The sequence below is a fragment of the Ictalurus furcatus genome, chromosome 21 (genome assembly GCF_023375685.1).
Source record: "Ictalurus furcatus strain D&B chromosome 21, Billie_1.0, whole genome shotgun sequence".
In the NCBI taxonomy this organism is placed as follows: domain Eukaryota; kingdom Metazoa; phylum Chordata; class Actinopteri; order Siluriformes; family Ictaluridae; genus Ictalurus; species Ictalurus furcatus.
This window is the reverse complement of record NC_071275.1, coordinates 17,664,988-17,687,063: the sequence shown is the minus strand read 5'-3', so window position 1 is coordinate 17,687,063 and position 22,076 is coordinate 17,664,988. Positions and strand designations below refer to the sequence as shown.

At 40.8% G+C, this 22,076-nt stretch overlaps 1 protein-coding gene across 2 annotated transcripts in view; it reads left to right on the top strand.

The window, feature by feature from the left end:
* Positions 1-22,076, top strand: part of cadpsa (Ca2+-dependent activator protein for secretion a) — a 129,960-nt gene that overhangs the window by 6,575 nt on the left and 101,309 nt on the right. For both annotated transcript variants that reach the window (XM_053653134.1, XM_053653133.1), the window contains exons 2-3: positions 17,158-17,271; positions 19,162-19,494. In XM_053653134.1, coding sequence (XP_053509109.1) covers positions 17,158-17,271; positions 19,162-19,494 — 447 coding nt within the window. The remainder of the gene's footprint in view (positions 1-17,157; positions 17,272-19,161; positions 19,495-22,076) is intronic.

The following is a 22,076-nucleotide window of genomic DNA, read 5'->3' as shown; positions in this document are numbered from 1 at the left end:
CACACGTTCTTTAATCCATTCATGCGAGATATTACTATAGAAAAATTAGACCGAGTGCATTAGCTGTTCTAGAAAATCAATCAGCATGTCCTGACCAATCAGATTCGAGAATTCAGTAGGTTTAGAAATATATACATACGTAAAATGTATACATTTCCCATTGCATTTACAGTTAATCATTTGTCACCATTTAACGCCGCCTCAGATTACTCTGGAGTTATATTTGTGCTGTGTTTAGACGCTGAAGGATTTCAAATGAATTTGATTGATGTGTCGTAATGTTTAAAAGTCCATTTTAGCCTTTTTTTAACACGTTAAAAACAGACACGAATGGAGTCCGAAATCATCGGCCTCAAGGTGTTTTTGCTATAACCGATGATGTAAGAGTGGCATTTCCGGCACTTTCTTCCCATTTATAATCGTAATGATAACTGATAACATTTCCCGAGTGCGACTGAATCCAGAGTATCGTTTTATTATTATTTTTCCCCCCTCTGAGGTTAGGATCCAGTGTAACGTACAAAACAGAGCCAGCGGCCGTTTATTATCTGTATGATGAGATATGCTAATGAGCCAGCTTCAAAGAGAGAAGACACACACCGCTAACGTCATTCTGGTGTAAGCGACGAAGGGAACGCTGAAGGATCCAGCTTTGATAGAAGGACAGGGTTCTTGTGCGAACGAAGCTCTCGAGCTAAATGCAGGTGGGAAGGTCAAACATCTGTGTGCTGTTTCTCCATGACAAGGCCGCTCCCTCCCTCTACACACAAGCTCTTCTGAGAATAAAGCCCTGAAAGAGAGAGAGAGAGAAAGAGAGAGAGAGAGAAAGAGAGAGAGAGAAAGAGAGAGAGAGGGAGAGAGAGAGAGAGAGGAACAGAAGGTGACTGGAAAGAAGCACCCTGTGATTTTAGTGATTATAATGGCTGTGATGTCTGTTCACTTCAATCTGTCAATCTTCTCCATTTTATTCTATTGTTCAGGTGCAGAAATCTCTTTCCTCATTTTTCTTCTCTTCTCTCCTCTCCTCTTCTCTTTTCTTCTCTCATCTTCTCTTCTCTCCTCTCCTCTTCTCTCATCTTCTCTCCTCTTCTCTCCTCTTCTTTCATCTTCTCTCCTCTTCTCTCCTCTCCTCTTCTTTCATCTTCTCTCCTCTTCTTTCCTCTCCTCTTCTTTCATCTTCTCTCCTCTTCTTTCCTCTCCTCTTCTCTCATCTTCTCTCCTCTTCTCTCCTCTCCTCTTCTTTCATCTTCTCTCCTCTTCTTTCCTCTCCTCTTCTCTCATCTTCTCTTCTCTTCTCTCCTCTTCTCTTCTCTCCTCTCCTCTTCTCTCATCTTCTCTCCTCTCCTCCGCTCTTCTCTCATCTTCTCTTCTCTTCTCTCCTCTTCTCTTCTCTCATCTTCTCTTCTCTCCTCTTCTCTTCTCTCCTCTCCTCTTCTCTTCTCTTCTCTCATCTTCTCTTCTCTCCTCTCCTCTTCTCTCCTCTTCTCTCATCTTCTCTTCTCTCCTCTTCTCTCATCTTCTCTTCTCTTCTCTCCTCTCCTCTTCTCTCCTCTTCTCTCATCTTCTCTTCTCTCCTCTTCTCTTCTCTTCTCTCATCTTCTCTTCTCTTCTCTCCTCTCCTCTTCTCTTCTCTTCCCTCATCTTCTCTCCTCTCCTCTCTTCTTCTCTCCTCTCCTCTCTTCTTCTCTCCTCTCCTCTCCTCTTCTCTTCCCTCCTCTCCTCTCCTCTTCTCTTCTCTTCTCTCCTCTTCTCTTCTCTCCTCTCCTCTTCTCTCCTCTCCTCTCTTCTTCTCTCCTCTCCTCTCTTCTTCTCTCCTCTCCTCTCCTCTTCTCTTCCCTCCTCTCCTCTCCTCTTCTCTTCTCTTCTCTCCTCTCCTCTTCTCTCCTCTCCTCTTCTCTTCTCTTCTCTTCTCTCATCTTCTCTTCTCTCCTCTCCTCTTCTCTCATCTTCTCTTCTCTCCTCTCCTCTTCTCTTCTCTCCTCTCCTCTTCTCTCCTCTCCTCTCCTCTCCTCTTTTCTTCTCTCCTCATCTCTTCTCTCTTCTCTCCTCTATTTCTCTTCTCTTCTGTATTTCTCTTCTCTTCTGTATTTCTCTTCTCTTCCGTATTTCTCTTCTCATCTCTTCACTCATTTTCTTTTCTATTTTATTCTCTTCTCTCATTTCTCTTCTTTTCTCTTCGCATTTTGGTTTTCTTCTTTTCTATTTTATTCTCTTCTCTCATTCCTTCTTCTCTCTCTTCTCTCATTTTCTTTTCTTTTCTCCTTTTCTCTTCTCTTCTCTCCTCTCATTTCTTTTTCTCACCTCTTCTCTTCACCCATTCCCCCCCCCTATTTTATTCTCTTCTCTTCTCTTCGCTCAATTTTGCTTGATTTTCATCTTTTCTGCTTAATTCTCTTCCATCATTCCTTCTCTTCTCTTCTCTCATTTTATCTTTTCATCTTTTGTTTTCTCTTCTCTTTTGGACCCCTTCGCTGACTTTTGTTTGTTGGAAATATATGAAAAAATTGAAACAAATTAAAAGTTAAAGTTTAAAAATCACATTAAGCCATTTTTCTTTTGGAGTCGACCAAGCAGCAACAGCAATCGTCTGTAATATTTTAAATCTAAACGAAACTAATTTGAGATATTTTATAAATATCTAAACGAAACTTTCTTTTCTGCTCGACTTAGTTGCAGATATGTGAAAAGTTGCACAAAAAAAAAAAAAAAAAAGTCAGCTTTTACTTTTCTTCACCTTTCGTCACGTTTCTTCGACAAACCTAACCGGTCTGAATATAAAGAGACGAGGATCTTTCTGGTTGAAATCTGTTCCAGTCGTCTGTACAGCACGTGACAGACAACTCGTTTCATGTGATTGATTTCTGTTCCGTTGTTTTTGGATGTTTACTGAGGAGATCAGCTGAGATAGAATTATGATAAGAAGCTTAATAAGTTAATAAGCTTTGTGCTCAGTGTTGGGCTCCGGATCCACCGTCACCGTGACCAGGATCAAGCGCTTAATGAAGATGAATGGAATCAGCCGTCTGTTCTGATTTCGTCGCCCTTATTAGGAGGTGATGGAAATATTTACCCAAGTCGCGATGTATATGAGCATCGTTACATCCGTTGCAAAATGTCAATTTGATGCAAATGCTGACAGCAAAATATTGTAAACACAGAAACTATTGAAAAGATCTGCACAGCTTGGTGTGTGTGTGTGTGTGTGTGTGTGTGTGTGTGTGTGTGTGTGCATATCATACAATTCACACTTGCATTATTAGCCCACAAGCTCAGAGCAATCAAACTGCTGCAGTAAACAGTTGGCCATGTTGGTGTCATTTATGGGAAAGCCCGCAGCAGACGCTCTTCTAACACGTGCGGTTCTAACAATAATAATGTCTCCGAGCACAGTTACAGCCGGAAGCTCTGAGAAACGGGATTTTCTGGGGATTTAAAATCAACATACCTTATGATTTGACATGGTGTGAGTCACTGATATGGATTATTTTATATCAATAAGTAAGTATTTTTGGACCGAGACGACGCACTTGAACTATTTATACAGTCCCTCTGAAACTACTGGAATTATTGAGGCCAGTTAATTTTTTTTTTTTAATTTTTTTTTACGCCAGAGACATTTGTGTTTGAGTTCAAAAGATGGATACGGGACAAGAGTTTGGGATTTCAGCTTTTATTTCCTGGTATTTACATCCAGACTTGTTAAACAACACAAAACATGGAACCTTTTGGAACAGACCACTCAATTTTTGGGTGAGCAAAAGTATAGGAACAGATGAGTCTTGGAGTAAATTAAAGTAAATGACGGTTAATATTCGGTCGCATATCCCTTGCTTGCAATAACTGCATCAAGCCTGTGACTCACTGACATCGCCAAACTGTTGGTTTCTTCTTTTGTGATGCTTTTCCAGGCTTTTACCTCAGCTTCTCTCAGTTGTTTGTTTCGGGAGGTTTCTCCCTTCAGTCTCTTCTTCAGGAGGTGAAATGCTGCTCTACTGGGTTAAGGTCTGGTGATCGACTTGCTATATTATTATCTACAGGGTTAGTTATAAGATTGTCTGGTTTTAAATGAATAGTCCGGATATCTTGTCTAATATTTTCAATTTTGCCAGTGAAAAATTCATGAAATCATCGCTGCTATATAATTATGTGCAAGTTTCTGTGGTGTTTTTATTCCTGGTTAATTTCGCTACAGTATTGAATAAGTATCTAGGATTATTTTGCTATCTTCAATTAAGGTGGAGAGATAGACTGATCTAGCAGCACTAAGAGATTTTCTATAGTTCAGGAGGCTCTCGTTCCACGCTGTTTGAAATACTACCAGTTTGATTTGACGCCATTTACGTTCTAACTGTCGAGCGGTCTGTTTTAAGGCGTGGGTGTGTAATCGTTATACCAGGGTGCTATCCAATAACTGGAGCTATCTTATCTAGCCTGTAGCAGAACGTTGACTCTAAGCATTCAGTCACCTGATCAAGTGATTCAATCATAGCTGATATCTCTGGGAGGTTACTGATAAAACTCTGTGCAGGATCTGAGGTGAATGTACGTTTGACACGGTAGCGTGGCAAGGTGCGTATATTATGATCAGTACGCAATTTAAACGAGATGAGAGAATGATCTGAGAGCGTTTCAAACTGCGGAAATGTGGCTATATTTTCTATATTTAACCTGTACTGTATGTTAGTAACAGGTCAAGAGTGTGACCACCATTATGAATGGGTCCTATTACATTCTGATTGACTGCTACAGAATCTAGAATGGACGCAACTGCAGTTCTCAGAGGGTCTTCTGGGTTATCAAAATGAATATTAAAGTCGCCAACAATTAATGCTTTGTTTAAAGAAACAACTAGGTTCGAGATAAAATCTGCAAATTCACCAAGGAATTCGTAATATTGCCCTGGGGGTCTATAAATGTTAATTAGCGGAATCGACTCGGTAGAATTTTTTGTCGCTACATATGTTATACTAGTATGAAGAACTTCAAAGGAGTTGAGTTTATGACTAGGTTTTTGGGTGACGCCTAGATTACCATTATAAATAAGTCTGACACCTCCTCCTCTGCCAGTTAGACAGGGCTAACTGTATTCAGGAGGACTAGCTTCATTTAGCGCTGTGCACTCATTTTCTGTAAAACACATTAGATTCACCTCCTGAGCAGTAATGGTCTCATTAACAATAAGCGCTTTAGATGTGAGAGATCTAGTATTTAACAGTCCTAGTTTCAGATCAAAGGTGCTGGCTGTGCATTCAGTATAATCTAATTTTATGTTAATTAGGTTACTAAAACAAATTTTGAGTGTTTTTTTGTTTGTTTGTTTGTATATCTCTGGGAACAAACACAGTCTCGATATTGTGGAACCTAGGTGACGACTCGGCGCAGCTAGCGGACGGTCGGTTTAGCCTGTTTGTCTGCTTCCTGGCCTTGGCTCTGGATTCTCAATGATTAACTAGGCCTGGTCTGAGACTATGTGCAAGTAATGAGACTCACTGACTACGACTCCCTTTCCATGTTACGCCCCCTGCTGCCACAGTGACTTACAGCATTTATGCATTCTTCTAAACAGTTTAATTTGTTGCTAGCTTCTGAACCCAAAATGCATGTATTGTGTCAGACACCGGCTTCCTTCCTTTTTTTTTTTTCTTTTTTGATCCATATAGCAACAGTAACCAGGTGTAGGCATGTATGCATATTTCATGAATGTATGAAATATTCAGATGTTGCACTGGTTACTTTTGTTGCTCTGTGACAGCCGTGTGTATTTGTTTTGCTAGTGCGTCGCGCATCTGTTTGTGCTGCCGTGTGTTCATTCACACTTTACGTTATTCACAGCGACAAGCGGCACACACTCTCACACTCTCTCTCTCTCTCTCTGACACACACACACATACGTGCGAGAAAGGCCATGTGTCTCAGAGCAGTGCGAGTCAGGAACTGCCTGCTTTCTATTTCTCATCACAAATACACACACACACACCCTCTCTAAGGATCTAATTAGTATAATTACTGATACAGTCTTTCATCCCATTCCCTCTTTCCCTCTTACACATGCACATAAAAAGCAATGATAATGATAATGATAATGCCGTATTTCCGTAAAGCAGGTTTCTGTGTTTCTCCTCACTCACCTGATTCACCTCGGTGCCTCATAAAAAATTCATTACATTTGTAGACAAAATATTAAAAACAAAAATGGAGAACAATACAATAATCATCCATCCATCCATCCATCCATTATCCTACACAGGGTCGCGGGGCAGCCTGGAGCCTAACCCAGAGAACCCGGCGCACTAGCCGGGGGACACCCTGGATGGGGTGCCAGCCATCGCAGGGAAGAATCACACACACGTTCGCACACTACAAACAATTTGGAAATGCCAGTCAGCCTACAACATGTGTCTTTGGATAGGGGGAGGAAACCGGAGTAACCAGAGAAAGCCCCCAAAGCTCGGGGAGAACATGGAAACTCACACATGGTACACACAGGGTGGAGGAGAGATTCGAACCCCCAACCCCAGACGTGCGAGGCAAACATGCAACTCTGTTTGCATCGATCCCCCGGCCAAAATGTGCCTCCGCTGAAAGAAAACAGCAACTTTTTTACCAATAACATCATGGTTGAGCAAGACCAAATCATTTTTGTACAGTTTCTTCCAAATAATGTGTTTAAGAGATCGTCAAAACATTATGCACCTCATAATAAGGAGATAATAATAATAATAATAATAATAATAATAATAATAATAATAAGCAGAAGAAGAACAGTAAAGACTTTCTCCATGTGATGCAGCACATCACCCCCATCAGTCTTGATCATCCAACAGTAATGTGGTCGAGCCCCCAGGTTGACACCTTGGATGATGATGACCAGAATTAGCAAAGCACTAAAGCTGACTAGATAAGTTGTTAGTGGTAGCTATTAGATTAGCCATGCTAACAATGCTGCAGAAAATTCCAGATTGGACTGCCCAAATTTGTGAGTTAGTTTACAGCTTTCTTTTTACTTGGCAAAAAGTGATCAGTAAATGTTTTCTAATTAAGCTAATAAAGAACTTGTCTACACTATAATGTAGCATGAGGAGCTGGGCATTTCAAACAGATTTAAATCCACTCACTGAAACAAACCATGCTGCTCATATGAGTCCTCCATCAATCCATCACGAGTCCTATGGGATGAATAATGCTGATCTCACTGTCGTGGCAGGTTCAGGATAGAGAGTGGCGTGACACACCAGTTCACCATGATCCATGCTGCACTTAGGGCTTCTCCAAACCCAGCCTGAGTGAGAGTGAGTCAGTGGATATGTGCAGCTGAGAACATGAACTCGCACAATAATAGTGAGTTTTGGGAAATGAGTTGTGAGTGGGTCTCCGTCTGCACATCATGTTATTTTCCCTGTTCTGGCACAGTTATAGTCTGACGTCTACGGCTAATTACAAGCTCAAGAGTTTGATAAAAATATGATTTTAAATAGGAAATAGAGCAGAGCCTCTGCACCAAGACAACACAATCCCATACCGTGCTCGAGTGATTCATTTCAGTCCAAAAACCTTCTATCTATCTGTCTGTCTCTCTGTCTATCTATCTATCTATCTATCTATCTATCTATCTTTCTATCTATCTATCTCTCTCTCTCTCTCTCTCTCTCTCTCTCTCTATCTATCTATCTATTTATCTATCTATCTCTCTATCTATATACCTCTCTGTCGCTGTCTCTCTCTCTATCTATCTATCTATCTATTTATCTATCTGTCTGTCTGTCTCTCTCTATCTATCTATCTCTCTATCTATCTGTCTCTATCTCTCTATCTATCTATCTCTCTATCTATCTATCTATCTATCTATCTATCTATCTATCTATCTATCTCTCTATCTATCTACCTGTCTGTCTGTCTGTCCGCTTGCTTGCATTTCTGTCATTCTGTTTGTTACGTTATTCATCTGTCTGTCTGTCAGCTTTTCCCTGTCTGTTCTATCTGTCTGTCTGTCTGTTTGCCTGTCTGTCTGTTTGTTAATCTGTCTACCTCCCTGTCTCTCTGTTATATTATCTGTCTCTCTGTTATATTATCTGTTCTGTCTGTCTGTTAGGGTATGTTTTTGTCTGTCTGTCTGTCTGTCTGTCTATTAAGTTATCTGTCCAGCTATCTGTTAAGTAATCTGCCTGCCTGCCTTTGTCTGTCTGTCTGTCTGCCTGCCTGCCTTTGTCTGTCTGTTTGTTAATCTGTCTACCTGTCTGTCTTTTATTTTATCTGTCTGTCTGTCTGTCTGTCTGTCTGTCCGTCCACTAATCTGTGTGCCTGCGTATACAATCCAGCCCTATTTCTCCTGACCTTTAACATCTGGTGTAGTGATATGAATGAGTATAGCTGAGAGCAGCTCGGTGTAGAAGAGGGTTAGACAGCAGTGTTACAAACTCGGACATGATCAGACTGTAGCTCGTGACGGAGAAACTGAAAGAAGATCACTCCAAACTCTTATAGAATGTTCTGAATGTTTATAAAGAACACCTGATTTTCTAACCACGCAGAAAGCCATCCAGATGTTCTGGTTTGTCTGAGGGCATACAGACATTTGTATTAATGTCTACCACAGAGCAAATGAGAATTTTGCTAGGCTTTACTGGCTAACTCATGGTTCCCCCAGATGTGTGTGTGTACAGATGTACGCTGTGTGTGACTCATTATGGCCCTTTCAGTACAGCATCTGTGAAAATCCATTAGAATCATCTAGAGAGTAAAAGACACACACACACACACACACACACACACACACACACACACACACACACACTCGTAACTTGAGAGTGTACATGCATTTACGTGCACTTACAACCACACACATAGACAGTGCACACCTGCATGAACATGTTCATATGTAGTTCCTCTATATGCACAACACACACACACACACACACACACACACACACACACACACACACACACACACACACACACACACACACAAAGGCTCCCATTGCGCTGTCAGCAGGCGCAATTGTAAGCTTCACTCTGGTTTCTTTCTTTACGGATGGCAGCTTTTACAATCCTGTCAACCATCAACTCCCCACATACAGTGTAACAAAGCAGACCGAGAGAGACAGAGAGAGAGAGAGAGAGAGACCGAGAGACTGACAGACACAGAGAGAGAGATATTCATGCTGCATATAGTAGCAGTGCTCACTTATGCAGTTCCTAGAGAATTCAGTTCCAGCTCTGAGGTGCTTTCCGTAAGTATTCACCCCTTGAACATTTCCACATATTGTAATAACTCTCAGCACGATGCTCCCACCACCATGCTTCACACGGGTAACATGTTGTCATGGTGATGAGCAGTTTTCCATACTCCCGTCTGATTTGTTATGCATATTTAAACATAACATGCCCTAATTGCCTCATATCTCTTCTTAGTACCTTTGAGGACGCTCAGCTAAACTCCAATAACGTCTTTACTTGCGATGAGAGAGAACTCTAGGTTAAATATTAGCTCAAAGACTTTCCACTTTTCTTTTTTTTTTTTGCTTGAAGGCACAAATATGATACTTCAGTTATCAGTGGAGGATGGAGACTGTGGCTACATAACGTCACCATTCCCAGGATTCAAGTACTCGCTTGTTTTAACGCACAGAATTACACACTCATCACACTTTTTAATTTTATTATTATTGAAATGACATCAGCCCGTACTTTTTTAGCTGGGTTAATCAGGTTTCCAAGCAAGCATGCTACGGGACTGCGTAAGAATATCCAGTGAGCTAGCTAATGAATTTTTGATTTGCCCACACCTGAGCAGATAGCCTTACTGTCTTTGAAAGAACATTTCGAGTGTATGTTTATATACACCATTAACCAGCAACATTAAGCGCATTATTAATGAGAAATCCAGTGTAGACTAGTGGAGCATGAAGTCGAATGAGCGATTAAGCTTTGGAAGCCGATCTGTTTGATGAGAAAGCGAGAAAGCTAAGAACTAAAGCACCGCTGCATCGCTCTCTTTAGGTAGAGATGATGCAAGGGATAAATCCACAATATCAACAGGTAGTCAGATGGGATTGTGGGTAATGTGGGATGTAGATCTTTGACGCCGCTGAAGATCACGTGATCATTCTAAAGATTATTACGCATGTGGTTTGGGGCGGAGTTTTCCTTTGATGTAATGCTGGTAAAAGAGGTATGGAATGGTGAGAGAGGAAATAGAGGCAGAGGGAATTCGTCTCCTCAGGCTCTCTGGTTACTGATGAGGCCATGCTCTCACTAGGCATCTCCAGTCTCCCAAACCCACACAACCAGCGCACACACACACACACACAGACCCATATTTGCACGTTGTACGCCTCCTCCTCCTCCTGTGCATAAAAGCGCTGTATTTTATCTCGGCCTGACCTCACTCAATGAGTCAAATCCTCCGTAGAGCGCATTATTTCAATTTTCTGTCTAAGTTAATCCAAAATACACACAGTGCATTAGTAGAACTCGACTAGAGACTTTTTTTTTTTTAATTAAGCGTTTTATCTTGAATGAATTTCGCAGAGAGTAAACAATCCATTTATACAATTGGAAAGTAATGAATGTAGATCATTGGAGTCAACAAGATGAGTTTGTAAAAAAAAAAAAAAAAAAAAAAAAAAAAAAGGGAATCAGTCTGTGCAGTTAGAGAGCATCAGCAAGAGAATGGACAGATTTTCTCTTATACCAGTGTGTATACTGCCTTAACTGTGTGTCAAAGAAGGAATAAAACAGTCTCAGGAATGCTCTTGGAAGGTAGAATTTTATTTTTGCTATATATAGTGTGTCACATTTTATCTGAGAATCATTTCAACCTCCATCAGTGCTCTTTCTCTCTCTCTCTCTCTCTCTCTCTCTCTCTCTCTCTCTCTCTCTCCCGCTCATGCTGTGATGAATGAGAGAGAGAAATATAATTCCCCAGACGTCTCTGTGCTCACCTGTCAAACAAAACCGAGTGTAATGCTTCACAGAGCGTGAAGATATCCAAGGAGGATACAGGAAGAGAGACAGAAAATACAGTGAGGATTAATTTAAAAAAGCACATTGTAGGGAGGATACGTTATGAGGTAAAGCACTTTGTAGGGAGGATACATTATGAGGTAAAGCACATTGTAGGGAGGATACATTATGAGGTAAAGCACATTGTAGGGAGGATACATTATGAGGTAAAGCATTTTGTAGAGAGGATACATTATGAGGTAAAGCACATTGTAGGGAGGATACATTATGAGGTAAGTCACTTTGTAGGGAGGATACATTATGAGGTAAAGCCCTTTGTAGGGAGGATACATTATGAAGTAAGGCACTTTGTAGGGAGGATACGTTATGAGGTAAAGCACTTTGTAGGGAGGATACATTATGAGGTAAAGCACTTTGTAGGGAGGATACATTATGAGGTAAAGCACATTATAGGGAGGATACATTATGAGGTAAAGCATTTTGTAGAGAGGATACATTATGAGGTAAAGCACATTGTAGGGAGGATACATTATGAGGTAAAGCACTTTGTTTGGAGGATACATTATGAGGTAAAGCACATTGTAGGGAGGATACATTATGAGGTAAGTCACTTTGTAGGGAGGATACATTATGAGGTAAAGCCCTTTGTAGGGAGGATACATTATGAAGTAAGGCACTTTGTAGGGAGGATACATTATGAGGTAAAGCACATTGTATGAAGGATACATTATGAGGTAAAGCATTTTGTAGAGAGGATACATTATGAGGTAAAGCACATTGTAGGGAGGATACATTATGAGGTAAGTCACTTTGTAGGGAGGATACATTATGAGGTAAATCCCTTTGTAGGGAGGATACATTATGAAGTAAGGCACTTTGTAGGGAGGATACGTTATGAGGTAAAGCACTTTGTAGGGAGGATACGTTATGAGGTAAAGCACTTTGTAGGGAGGATACATTATGAGGTAAAGCACTTTGTAGGGAGGATACATTATGATAGAAGAGCACTTTGTAGGGAGGATACATTATGATAGAAGAGCACTTTGTAGGGAGGATACATTATGATAGAAGAGCACTTTGTAGGGAGGATACATTATGATAGAAGAGCACTTTGTAGGGAGGATACATTATGATGTAAAGCGATTATAAGTTAGTAGTGTGTAGGGAATAAGGCCTATAAAGAAGTGTACTTTGCAGTCAGTATACAGTACATTTACAGCAACAGCACTTTGCAGGCTTTATATTATATGGGGGAAGAAAAAAAACCCAGAGCACTTAATCATGAGTACACTCTCTCATCTCTCACCAGTGCTCTCCAAGAAATTAAAGTTTTATGCGATTAGAGATGGATCGTGTGACGAAAAATTGCTCCTGAATATGGAGATATTTTTAACAGAGAAAAAAAAAACAGCAGGAGGAACTAAATCACTCGCATTTGCCCTGAGGCTCTCTTCAATAATAGACCGGCCAGAAGAGACACTACAAATAGACACACACACACACACACACACACACACACACACACACACACGCACACACACGCACACACACGGTCCTCAGTTAGGGTGTTATTCACTTGTACTGCGATATAGCACAAAAATCATACTAGAAAAATACAAAGCATTTCTAATCCTGGGTTTCAGTAATAAGATGGACTTCTATGTATATCTAGTCTAGATCACTTTATCGTTATGTATTGTAGAGTTAAAAATTGATTGGTGTAAACAGCTTTTTAATTATTATTATTATTATTAGTTTTTTTTTTTTTTTTTTTTTAGCTTTTTAGAAGTTTATAGAGAAGATAAACTTGAACGGACATTAATTAGACACATATTGCAATGAGGAACGGCAGCGTGTAGAGAAGCTTCATTAAGATGGGAACCGTCTAAACAGGAAGGAAGGAACACTTTGTAGGGAGAATAAACAGCGGTTTATATACAATCCAAACAGTACTTGATCTCTTATAATAAGATCAAGAGCTGGTCAATACATTTTGCACACTTGCCTGGTTGTATATTTACACACATTTCTCATGAACCATAATTTAACTTAAATAACTGAACTTTTTAATGCTGTCGAATTCTCGGCTCGGATTGGTCAGAAGGTGTAGCTCCATCAGAGGTCCAGCTGCGAGGTTTATATCAATGGACTCGTTCTAGTGCATCGTTTCTATAATAAAGTGATTAGTTTGCCTTTACTATCTTTTCGTAAACATTTCATAAAGCCTCGAGACATCATCTATGAAGTATCTTCACCTGTCACTTGATCTTTTGGGTATTTCGTGTATTTACCGTATTGAACCGCGGGTAATTTGGTGGTCCATTCACGTGTGAGTTGTACCGCGATGACCGTATGATAATGACATCATTTGCATGCATGCTGTTCTCTTCGAAAATATGGCTTTTAGTCATAAATTCACGTTGGCTATTTCCCTTAGCCGTTTCATTGCCATTAAATCAACACGATTGAAAGATTTCTTTCTCATTTGTACGCACCCTGTGAATAATAGCCGCCTAATTAACCGCAGCTCCTAAAATCACTCGTTAAATGCCACACATCAGCTTTGTTACTGCTACGACGAGACAGCAAAGAGAGTTTGACTGTTGTGTGAGATTTCTTCCCCCGTTCTCTTTTATTTAGTCGCTGGGTGTGATGTACCGGCTTGGCTTCTGTCATGTGGTACGGTGGCCACTGTGCGAGAACGTGTGTGTGTGTGTGTGAGATAGTAAGTTACTATCCACGAGTTGTCTGTTTCTATAGTAACCGTAAGGCCAGGCAGGTGTGAGGTAGATTTCTGGGTGAATGAGCTTGTGTGTGTGTGTGTGTGGGGGGGGGGATTTGGCATTACTACCAGCTGATGTTAAGACCGGAAAGCCGAGCTGATTTGTGTTGGGAATAACGAGGCTCACCGTATTTAAATCAGCCGTGTTGCTTTTCCTTTCTGTAGAAAACAGTAACAGTGCAGCGTTTGACAGAGAGCCAGAGAGAGGGCACGAGAGAATCATTACGGTTATTTATTCCAGGCGGCGTTCCTCATCTGGAGGCAGTAAAATTCACTGAGCTGCTTCCAGAACCACACATACTTAGCACCGTGATGGAAAGGGCTTTGGATGGAGTCGAGGAATTATTTAAGGATAATGTGGATATTCCAGGTAGCTGGTCATTGCGTTTTAAAGTACTGCAATGTTTTTCAGACTAATGTTCTGCATGTGTAGTCTGTGTGTGGTTACTACGGATAAAAAAGGTCGATACGTATTCCTTTGCTTAGGGGAGAATAAAAGGAAAACCGATTCAGTTAAGATTTATAAAGGAAGTCTCCGACCCAGTCGTCTAGCCGTCACAGTCAAAGTCGCTCAGATCCTCACGCTTGCCCATTTTCCCTGCTTCCAACACCTCAACTTCGAGAACTGACTGTTCACTTGCTGCGTAATATATCCCAAACCTCGACAGGTGCCACTGCAACGAGATAATCAATGTTATTCACGTCACCCGTCAGTGCTTTTAATGTTATGGCTGATCGGCTGTACATTTCACATGCGTTCGATAAAGATTGAAAAACACTGGAGTTGCCCCTTAAATTTTCAAAGAAAACACAGAAACCACACAGGTAAGAAAAAAAAAAGAAAAAAGAAGAAAATTATAGTCACTGAAGGGTTTTTTTGAGACTCTATCGCTATCTATCTATTTCAAAAATGACACATGTTGTGTTCCTCCCTGTTGTGTTGATGGCGGATGTCAGCCTCAACGCCACCACCCTGCTGGTCTTTAATGCACGGGCTCCAGGTTTCCTCAAGAACTCGCTACGATGGAAAGCTAGACAGGGAGGAGATTTAATTGCCGTGGTCACCACATTAGTGACTTATCTTTTTATAGTCAGCATGAGAGTAATGGACCTTACGCAACAGACGGGCTCATGCTGTCTGAGGAGACTCAGCCGAAGGGAAGATGACAGAGAGACACAGAGAGCTAGACCTACACAGATTCTGGTGAACTTTTGGTGTGTTTGTGTGTTTGCAATCAGATATTCTGAAGATAGACTATCCATCCATATGCATTTGAAAGAGATGGCCAGATGGTACGGGAGGTGGACGTGCCCGTAATTGTTAACGCACACTGGCATATCAAAGGCTTTCTGTTTATTGGTCCTGCATTACAAAAGGACTGTCGAGACACAATGTCGTCCGTCATTACATCGGGTGCTGAATTAAAACAGATGGATTCAGATGGGTTTGTGATTCAGCATTGTTCAGTGTGTGTGTGTGTGTGTGTGTGTGTGTGAGTGTGTGTGAGTGTGCTAAGCACTTAATCATTATGATGTACTGTACCAAACAACTCAAAGGTTGATACGATTCACTGGATAAATACAGAAAACGAAAGTTTTCGGTGAGAGTTTTTCTTTCAAAAATAAATAAATAAAGGATTTAAAATGTCACCGAAAAGAACTGTCTTGAAGAGTCGACTGATTCACGAACGGCACGTCACTCCGTGTACAGTATACGTGCCGTGTGCTTGGGGTTGTTGCTGAAGTTTATACTGTCAGTGGCTCGGGTGTTATTCTAGCCGTTAAGATTTTTTCATGCATTTCGAACTGTGGTCTAGATCTTCCACCAACTAATTAAGGCATTCGGGGAAGCTTTAATTGCTCTTAAATCAGCCATGATGCAATATTTTCCCACTATTACTTCATAAAATAGGACTGTTTTCACATTTTATTTAAATTGTAGGTTTCATGTGAGTTAGGGATTTTTGAAAACAGGGCTAACATGATATTATAGACTTTTCCGCCTTATTTAAGTGCCAACGCTTAGAGAAGACGTGCTTGAGATTGGATTTTTTTTTTTGTCTACCAGAGATACAAGTTACCAATTGACCAAGTTACCACCACGGGTAAGTCTTTAGTACAAAGGGCTTTGCGCTTTCCTGCTTCTTAGTTTCGCGAAAAGGAAACGCTGTGGATAACGCTGTTATAACATATAGTCAAGATTTTTATTCCTTACGTACTAAATGTGGGAAACGTATTCAGAACGGGTTAAGCGTGCTCACTCCTAGCATCATGAGCCCGTCATTAAAGCTCTTTATTCTGCATTTTTCACGTAGGCTTAACACAACCCTGCAGGATCATAGTAATATCCCATTCTGCTTTTGCTGCACGCTGCTCTGGGTTATGTTTCCCAAAAAGCTTTGCACCATAATGACCACCATTATGCGGTAGACATTTTTCTGATTCAGATTTGCTCTACCATGTAACGATGACTGCTACTCTTTTAAGCATTCAGAAGTCCAACCCAAAGCCCACACTGAGCGTGCGGCACTACACAAGAGTATGAGTCAGCAAGAGTGTGAGAGAGAGAGAGAGTGCGAGAGAGAGAGAGAGAGAGAGAGTGCGAGAGAGAGAGGAAAGAGCGCCCTTTGTCTTGCACAGTGCCTCAAAGTGGGAAGCAAAGGTCAAAATATCATCCTAATTAGATTTTGAATTTGTTTACTTCATCCTAGAGTGTGCCTTTGGGACCTGCGAGGAGTGTGTACTTTGTCAGCGCCTTCTTGCATATTGACCCTTCAGTGCACTCTTAATGAATTATAGTCTGAAATCTGATAAACTCACTTATTCCACCTACTCTATTGAGCTGGATTGTTCATCAAGCTTCTCAGAGAAGGGATGTTAATCGAGAGTCAGTACATCGTCTATGAAAACCGTTTCTTACAATTCGGACACACAAAACTAGGAGATTGTGAACACGGAGACTAGTCCAGTGGGTGTCTCCTCACACAGGATGCCAGGTTCTTCATGTGAAAAGCCCATTTTCCTCTTTTAAACTGTTATGACAAACAGAGCAAGCAGCGCTTTAGGCAAAAAGCAGATGGCGGCATGAAATCTGTAATTACTCGATTTTTTTAAAAGCTGTGTTATTATTACGTCTGAGACAAAGTCGGTTCTCAACATGTTAATAATTTGCACGTCCCCCCCCCCGGCCTCGGTTTGGCAAGAGAGAGAAAGAAAAAATGTTCTACATGACAGTGATTAGGGTCAGGGCAAAAGGTGGATTAATGTAATTGTATCAAGAGTATTTCACTCATAATTCAATTCAAATATCATATGACTTTAGCTTTTGTTACAAAGTCAATTTTAAATCATTTTGAAGTCATTTTTATTTGGCATCGCGAGTGTAATATATCCTTCTCTTCTCTTCTATTCAGATCAGCAAACAGCACCTTCAGGTAGTAAAGGATCGCTTCCAGGCCTTCTTGAATGGAGACACGCAGATCGTGGCAGATGAGGCATTCATTAATGCCGTCCAGAGCTATTACGAGGTGAGGAGTTTACAAACGCATAATAGCACACACCTTGTAAAGGGATATCGAAACCGACTCGATGCTCATCACTCTCAGACAAAGATATAAGACATCGATATAAGACAAACTCTTTCAGTCCTCTGGCATTTAACTCTCATCAGGGAAGGACTTCAGGGTCTTCATCTGTCTCTCTCTATATATTTAAATAAATCACATCCAAACTGGAACAGCTGTGAGCCTGTATCAGCTTTTTGCCATCATATCCAAGATACCTGGCGCCAATTTTATTTTTGCACAAACTCAAAATTTCCATTATATACTATACTTACATGACATCTGTTGTAAGATTCTTCTGTATAGATGACATTTGGGACAAGACAGCCAGGACTTACATAGAATTACATAGTTTTACAAAACATTACATCACCCAAATTGTACCCAGTAACAAGTGGGCTACAGTCAGTAATTGGGTCGAGTCAATATAGAAGATTATACTGTAATAATCAACATCCTACTATCTGATATTTCTGGTTATCTGAGTAATGAGTAATGACCCTCTCAAGGTATCTTTCCTTCTCAAAGAGTTTTTCCTTGATACTGTCACCTCTAGCTTTCTCATTAGAGACATACATTGTGACCTTGTGACGATGCGTTTGTGTGAAGCGTTGTAGAAACAAAAGGTTCATTGAATTAACCACCTTTAAAGGGACCAGTGTGTTAGTTTGACCCGCTAACCTGGCAACATGGTGTACAACCATTTTAAAATAAGTCATACGAGATCATTTTTCCTTGAAGAGTCGGCAAGAGTCAAAAGCAAGAGCATGTGAGTTGGATAAAGGTGATTTTTCAGGTTAATCAGCTTAACCCTGGTGGCGGTTTAGACTGATGAGGACAAATAATCAGTGAAATGGCCAAGTGGACAAAGGCAGCAATTCAATTAATGTTCTCTTGGAGGATTTACATGAGCTGGTCTGCCTGTTTTAACTCACTTTGATCTGTTTAGCCAAAGAGGGACAGAGAGACAGAATGGTAGCGAGAGAAATGGGGGAAAGAAAGTATTGATGTCATTGGGATGTTATAGTTCCTGCGAATGAATTTGTAAAGAGGTAAGTAAAGTGACCTTATATTTGAATACTTTCAGTCTGTGTACTAAAGGAAATATTCAATATAACAAGTGTAATTAAACACTTGTAATCAGATATTAGATGTTCGTCCTACATCCTTAACACATATCCGAGAACCTATGGGACATAAAAAGCTCTGGTGCAGAGAGAGGTCACGAACAAAAAAAGCGAGGGAGAGCAAAAAGATGAATAAGAGATGAATGTCAAACCCGGAGCTGCAGAATAAAGAACATCCATTCATCGTTGTCTGTTTTAACACTGCGGTTAGGTCTCCTGCTATGTGTTTTGCCGAGTAGCACGACAAGCTGCGAGCAGATTTCAGCTGGTGTGAAGCCAGAGCCCAGGTGGGCACATCATTAACCCGTAATGCCCATGCTGCGAAACGGCCTCGCTCAGAGCTAGACATGGAAAGAGCGGTTCAGATTGAAGGGAATCACTGCAATCAGCAATATAGTGATTTGAAGTGAATTTCAAAAGTGGAAACCCTAATGCAATAAAGATACAGCTTCTGGTACAGCAACAATTCCCATAGCTGTTCTACGGGAATTGTTTTTCTACTTCCAGAATTGGTCGCTTCTTGTGTATAGTGAAAAATGGGTATGAAAAATCTGAGGTGGGAATTGAGACGGAGTAAAAATAATCAGTTCACTTGTTCACAGCTTGGCATTTCTACCAGAGGAGAAAGGCAAACTGTGTCCAGCCACCCAAATACATTGATTTTGCACAAGTCTTTTGGCTGAATACAAAACTGACTCTAACACAAACTTGCTATCAATATTATCAGGTGTTTCTGAAGAGCGACCGGGTTTCCCGCATGGTCCAGAGCGGCGGCTGCTCGGCCAACGACTCACGCGAGGTCTTTAAGAAGCACATCGAGAAGCGAGTGCGCAGCTTACCCGAGATCGACGGCCTGAGCAAGGAGACGGTGCTGAGCTCCTGGCTGGCTAAGTTCGACACCATCTACCGCGGCGAGGAGGATCCCCGGAAGCACCAGCAACGCATCACGGCCAGTGCTGCCTCCGAGCTCATCCTCAGCAAAGACCAGCTGTATGAAATGTTCCAGCAGATCCTCGGCATCAAGAAATTTGAGCATCAGCTGCTCTACAATGCCTGCCAGGTAAGACTGATGGAAGTGCTACTATACATTCTAGCTGGGTATGGGTTTTGGTTCTTGGTTTTTTCCAGACCAGTTATATTCATGCTTTTTTTTTTTTTTTTTTAAATCTTTTTAAATATACACCAAGCAATGTGAATCTGAAGATCATTGTACAGTGGTGGGTAAATAAATGAAAACGAGCGAAAATTGAAACGCTGAGTGGGGGTTCATAGTCTAGAACTCTGTTCTTAGATCATAGTCTAGAACATGACAGCTCACGAGCTTTATCCTGATAAGATGTTAACCACATGAAAAGAAGTATTGAAGAATCTGACGACTTAATCCGATTGCTGTATTGTACACAATATGCAAATCAGCTCCCAATTTCCTGTGTAAGTTTCTTGTATCCGGTTCTGCAAGGCATGGTTCCTGTGTCAAAAATTCTGATTTTGCATGGAGATTGGGAATTTTGGCAATTGACACGCCATTTTGTACTGTTCAATACAATAAACATGTTAGCAAACGGTAGTAACTAATGCTAATACAATCCACAGATCAGTTTCATTACCAATGATCTAGCTAAAGTACATCTCCAGCATCAGAATGTTATCTGTAGGACAGAGGACTCGAGAGAGGATTGAGGATTCATGCGCTCTAGGTTCATGAGGAGAGCAACTACGAATACAATCAGTATAATCCAAAGAGTAGTAAAAGAAAGAGGCAAGGGTCAAAACACAGGAGAGGCAACCGGTACATATTCAAGAGCTGGCAAGACTTCACAAGGATTCTTAGTTTGAGTCCACTCAGGGAGGTGGACCTCTGCTGGTGGGAAGGTGTAAGACCCCAGGTTGATGTGACAATATCCAGATAGGGGTTGTACTCAAAATGCATTTAAACCCAGATCCACTGCCCCCCCCCCAACCCCCCCGGGCAAACAAAACACAATGGTCCTTAGCTAAGAAAATGGCTACTCAGAAATTATATACTCATATATTAAGACTTGAGCTGCATATTCTACATGATACAGTAATCAGTAGGGCTGTAGACATAACTGGCATTGATAAGTCAGAAACCAGGACTAGCTGGAACAGAGGCAAACCTGAGTCATAAGGTGGTCGAGGCCAAGTCAAGATCAAGTCCAAGTCAATACAGAAAAATCTTGAGCCCAGACTCCTACAGCCCTAGTAATCAGATTATAGCTGTAATTTGACTACTCGTGGGCCAGATCTTATCAGGTTACAATCCAGGTAGGAGATTTATGAAATGACCAGGTGTAATCTCAGATTTATAACAATTAGATTTAGATATAGATGCATCTTTTTGCATTTATGTTTTAAGGCTAATCCCTGGTGCTTTCATCTAAAATTTATTATTATTTTTTTTTTTTACAATTGAGCAGTTGAGGTTTAAAGCCTTGCTCAAAGACCCAACAGTCATAACTGTTTTGAACTGCGATCAGAATCCAAAAGCCTCAACCATCTAAGCAACCATTGCTCTGGGTTTCAGTCGATATACCCTATCAAGCTGTATACAAGGTCTCGCTTTATCCATAAGTATAGGCCTAAGATTGTTAAGGAAACTGGCCCTAGTTGAGGTTTTGGTCATTGTTCAGCACATTTATGTCAAAGGATTTCATTCATTTTGTGCATTACTTTCATACCCAGTTTGTGGAATGAGCAGTTAGACCAGTTCCAAAAGTGCATTTAAGCTGAGACACATCGTGTCTGTCGTCAGATTCACTGACAGTTAAAGTGAAATTCACGGGAAAGTCGTTGTTCCGTTTCCAGCAAACTGATAATAAAACCCAATATCTAAGCACTTCCTTCTGCCCTTATTGCCTCTTCATTCTTTTCTGAAGTCTTTCTGCATAATTTGTAGACAATAAGCTAGCTCTTAGGCAAAGCTTTGCATCATGATGAGATTGAATGTTTTGAAAGTGGCAATAATACAAACACCCACTGAACGTTCCATGGAACGTTCGGATGAACAATGGTGTAGCATACAGGCAGCTGCTGGAAATGCAAAACGCCTTTTCATAACAATATGTGCAGGAAATTCATCTGTCTTAAATCAGAGATGTAGGCACCTGCATACAGGTTCGGATCAGCGAATATCGGCAGCGAGACTAGCGCAGCAGATGATAGGAGTGGGTAATGAGCAGACAACATAATAATACTAGGATGAATTACAGGAGACAGTTAGAGAATTATAGGAGCGAAGTTTTGGTCCACCTGGTTTTCAATTTAATTATTTATTTATTTATTTATTTATTTATTTATATTCATGAGCATATCATTACAGAGATGATACAATAAAGAGTGAAGCAAACTCTCTGCGTTCTGGTCTCTCTGTGGCTGTGTGGGTGTCATGATGCTCTTTTAATTTTCATCCTGTTGCTTTTTTTAGAATATTTCCATAATTGTAGTTGATGGAAAAACAGAACGAGTTGCGTTTCGTTTCAGAAATCGGAAATATAGCCAGAGAGAGAGAGAGAGAGAGAGAGAGAGAGAGAGAGAGAAGTTAGAAAGCAGCAAGAAAGGCTATGGGTGAGGTGTATATTTGAGTAAATACTCCAAAGGTACTGAATACACGGTCAAAATAAT